This window comes from Myotis lucifugus, unplaced genomic scaffold (genome assembly GCF_000147115.1).
Source record: "Myotis lucifugus unplaced genomic scaffold, Myoluc2.0 scaffold_1397, whole genome shotgun sequence".
In the NCBI taxonomy this organism is placed as follows: Eukaryota; Metazoa; Chordata; class Mammalia; order Chiroptera; family Vespertilionidae; genus Myotis; species Myotis lucifugus.
Genome location: NW_005872445.1, coordinates 25261 through 28233, shown reverse-complemented (window position 1 = coordinate 28233; position 2973 = coordinate 25261). Strand labels below are relative to the sequence as shown.

At 59.0% G+C, this 2973-nt stretch overlaps 1 protein-coding gene across 1 annotated transcript in view; it reads right to left on the bottom strand.

Annotated features, from left to right (window-relative positions):
• The window catches only part of KIF14 (kinesin family member 14), a 26998-nt gene that overhangs the window by 11919 nt on the left and 12106 nt on the right, over window positions 1–2973 (bottom strand). Inside the window, 4 exon segments of the mRNA XM_023748433.1 lie at window positions 75–235; window positions 1199–1301; window positions 2252–2436; window positions 2723–2786. Coding sequence (XP_023604201.1) covers window positions 75–235; window positions 1199–1301; window positions 2252–2436; window positions 2723–2786 — 513 coding nt within the window.

Genomic DNA, 2973 nt, shown 5'->3' with positions numbered 1-2973 from the left:
CCCGGGAGCCCTCCCCCTGCAGCTCCCCCCACCTCTGCCCCCCAAACTCACTGCTTCAGACCCACGACACTCACTGCGATCGCTGGGCCGCCAGCCACTCGTTCTTGGCGAACTCAAAGTCCTTCGGGCCCTCGCTGGCCGGGGCGCCTCCCCCGGGCGGCCTCTTCCCGCTCCGGACCTCCGCCGGGTGGTTAAACCTGAAGTAATGGTCTCCCCCGAGCACCACGCGGTCGCCCTGCGGCACACACAGCGACCGCTGCAGGGGCGTCCGGACCGCACAGGCGCCCGGGACAGACCCCTGCTCAGCGGCTCAGGACGGTCAGTGTGATTCACGAGAAACACGGGTCAGAGCAACCGGCATCCATCCGGCACTTTCTACCCCGAGAACGGCATGGGACCTTCTGCACGTGTCACTTCCCGGATGTGTCACAACCACCCCGAGACACGTGGCTGCCGAGGTCAGGAATGAGGAGCCTGGACCACAGAGCAATGAGGGCGCTGGGGGAGCCTCTCCCCGCAGACACTGTGTTGAGAGCCGGACACACACACACACACACACACACACACACACACAGAAAAAGCCCGGCCGGCGTGGCTCAGTGGTGGAGCATCACCTATGACCCAGGGTTGGATTCCCGGTCAGGGCACATGCCCGGGTTGCGGGCTCCATCCCCAATAGGGTGCGTGCAGGAGGCAGCCAATCCATGATTCTCTCTCATCACTGATCTCTCTCTCTCCCTTCCTCTCTGAAGTCAATCAAAATATATTTAAAAAAAAAAAAACAAAAAGAACGACTTGCACATGAATCACTTCCCGACACTGAGGGACGTAGGAGGCGAGCCTGCGTCATGGGGCGCCCGCAGGCCTGCTCCCCGGATGATCGTCACGGTGATCTCTCAGGTGTCCGGGCCTGGCCAATGCACAGCCAGCCCATTCACCAGCTTTTCAACGTCACCAGGCAGAGGACAGAGGGCAAAGGGCAAAGGGCAGAGCCAGGGTGCCACCCGTCCGGCCTGGGGACACACGACGAGGACAGTGGGCAGCTCGCCCGGCCCCCCCACAGCCACACGGCTCTTGTCTTTGCACGAAGGAGGCGGTTCATGAACACACAGGAGAGGGCGTTCTCAGACTGAAACGCAGACACGTGAACGGCCCGCCCGGAGCCCCGCGCCTTCGCCCGCCTGACGGCGCCCCTTACGTGGTGCAACACCGTGGGCCCCAACACGTGCGTCCCGTTCACGTAGGTCCTGGCCTCCCCGACGGGGGCGATGCTCACGGTCCCGTCAACGTGGCTGATGGTGCTGTGGGGATGGAGACACAGTTACGCTCCGGGCAGAGGACGGCGTAGGAGGAGGGGACACGGGACAAGCCGTCGTGTCGGGGTCACTCCTTTGGGGTGAAGGTCCAGATCAATGCGTGACAATAACAATAACAAACTTGCCTCCAAGCGGACTTTGGGTTTCGGTGGGAAAGCCTGGCCCCCAGCAAGCGCACCCTCCGCAGGGAGGAAGATGTGCATTGTGGGTATTTTGATCACAACTGCTTTGGAAAAAGGGCCCCCTCCCCCCCCAAAGAAAACAGACAAAAATCCAGTGAAAAGCACAGTAAAATATTGATGGTGGTTTCCCTCTAAATGGAACAGATGGACAGTGTTCTTGTGTTCTGCTTTCCTAACGTTCCGGGTTTGTGAGGGAGTGTTAATAAGGGGACAGATAAGGAACGTTTTCCTGGCGTGAGAGTGGGGGGAGCGGGGAGATAAAAGCCCCTGGCTGGCCCGGCCGGTGTGGCTCCGTGGTTGAGCATCGACCTGTGAAACCAGGAGGTCAGGGTTCGATTCCCAGTCAGGGCACAGGCCTGGGTTGCAGGCTCGATTCCCAGTGTGGGGCATGCAGGAGGCAGCCGATCCATGATCCTCTCTCATCATGGATGTTTCTCTCTCTCTCTCCCTCTCCCTTCCTCTCTGAAATCAATACAAATATATATTTTTTAAAAGCACCTTTCATTCAGAGAACGGGAAAGAAACCCAGAGTGCAAGTCGTCTTTGGACTAACAGGATGGAAAAGGGGGGAGAGCCGCCCCCACAGTGGGGCCGAGTCTGTATGATCACAGAGCACTGGTGTCGCTCCTCCTGGTAAAAGACGCCCTGGGAGGATCACGCCAAGGGTTCAGGGCACACGTGTGCCTCCCGTGAGCGGATCGGTCACCCGCAGACCACGGCCAGGGGCCCTCGATTCGGAGAAGGCTGACCTACCAGTGCTCGTCGGCCACCAGCGCCCCGGACAGCTGGATGTCGGGGCGGGAGGTGGGGCCGCGCTTCCCGACCGCGGTGGTGCCCTCCCGGATCACGTACAGCAGCGTCTCCGACAGCTGCGGGTCCTCGCTCAGGTTGACCAGGTTCGGCAGGCGGTTGTCCACTTGGAAGGTGATGCCTGCTTTCTGAAGCCGGAGGGAGGAGAGACCGTGGTCACAGCGTGACCGTGAGATGGGCTTGAAATGAGCGGTCCAGGTGAAAGGCTCCTCTCCACCCAACGGCTCTCAGTTAAGGTCGTTAATTTCTCCGTGGGACGTCCCAGCGACGGCCCGATGCCCCTCACATTCCAAGCGCCACCCTGACCTCCACACGCCTTTACACTAACGCTCTCTGGGCCCTGCTTCCTACAGGGCCAGCTCGGACTCGACAAGCTTAATCTGCGTCTTACTGGTGCCCTTCTCTGACTCCTACCTGTAACTCCTTGATTTCGTGATGTTTTCTTTGTTCGGCCTGTTCAAATTTTTCTTTCCACGCTCTTTCCAAAAACAAACAGAATTCATAGTTAAAAATACATACACATATATATGATTACCAATCAACAGACAATCAATAAAGATTATGAAACCACTTGGGGTTAAATGAGATGGCCTGGGGGGTGGGCAGCTGCACACCTGGGAGGGAGGGGGGGACAGGAAAGGGTGAGGGCTGCACCGTTCCAGGCC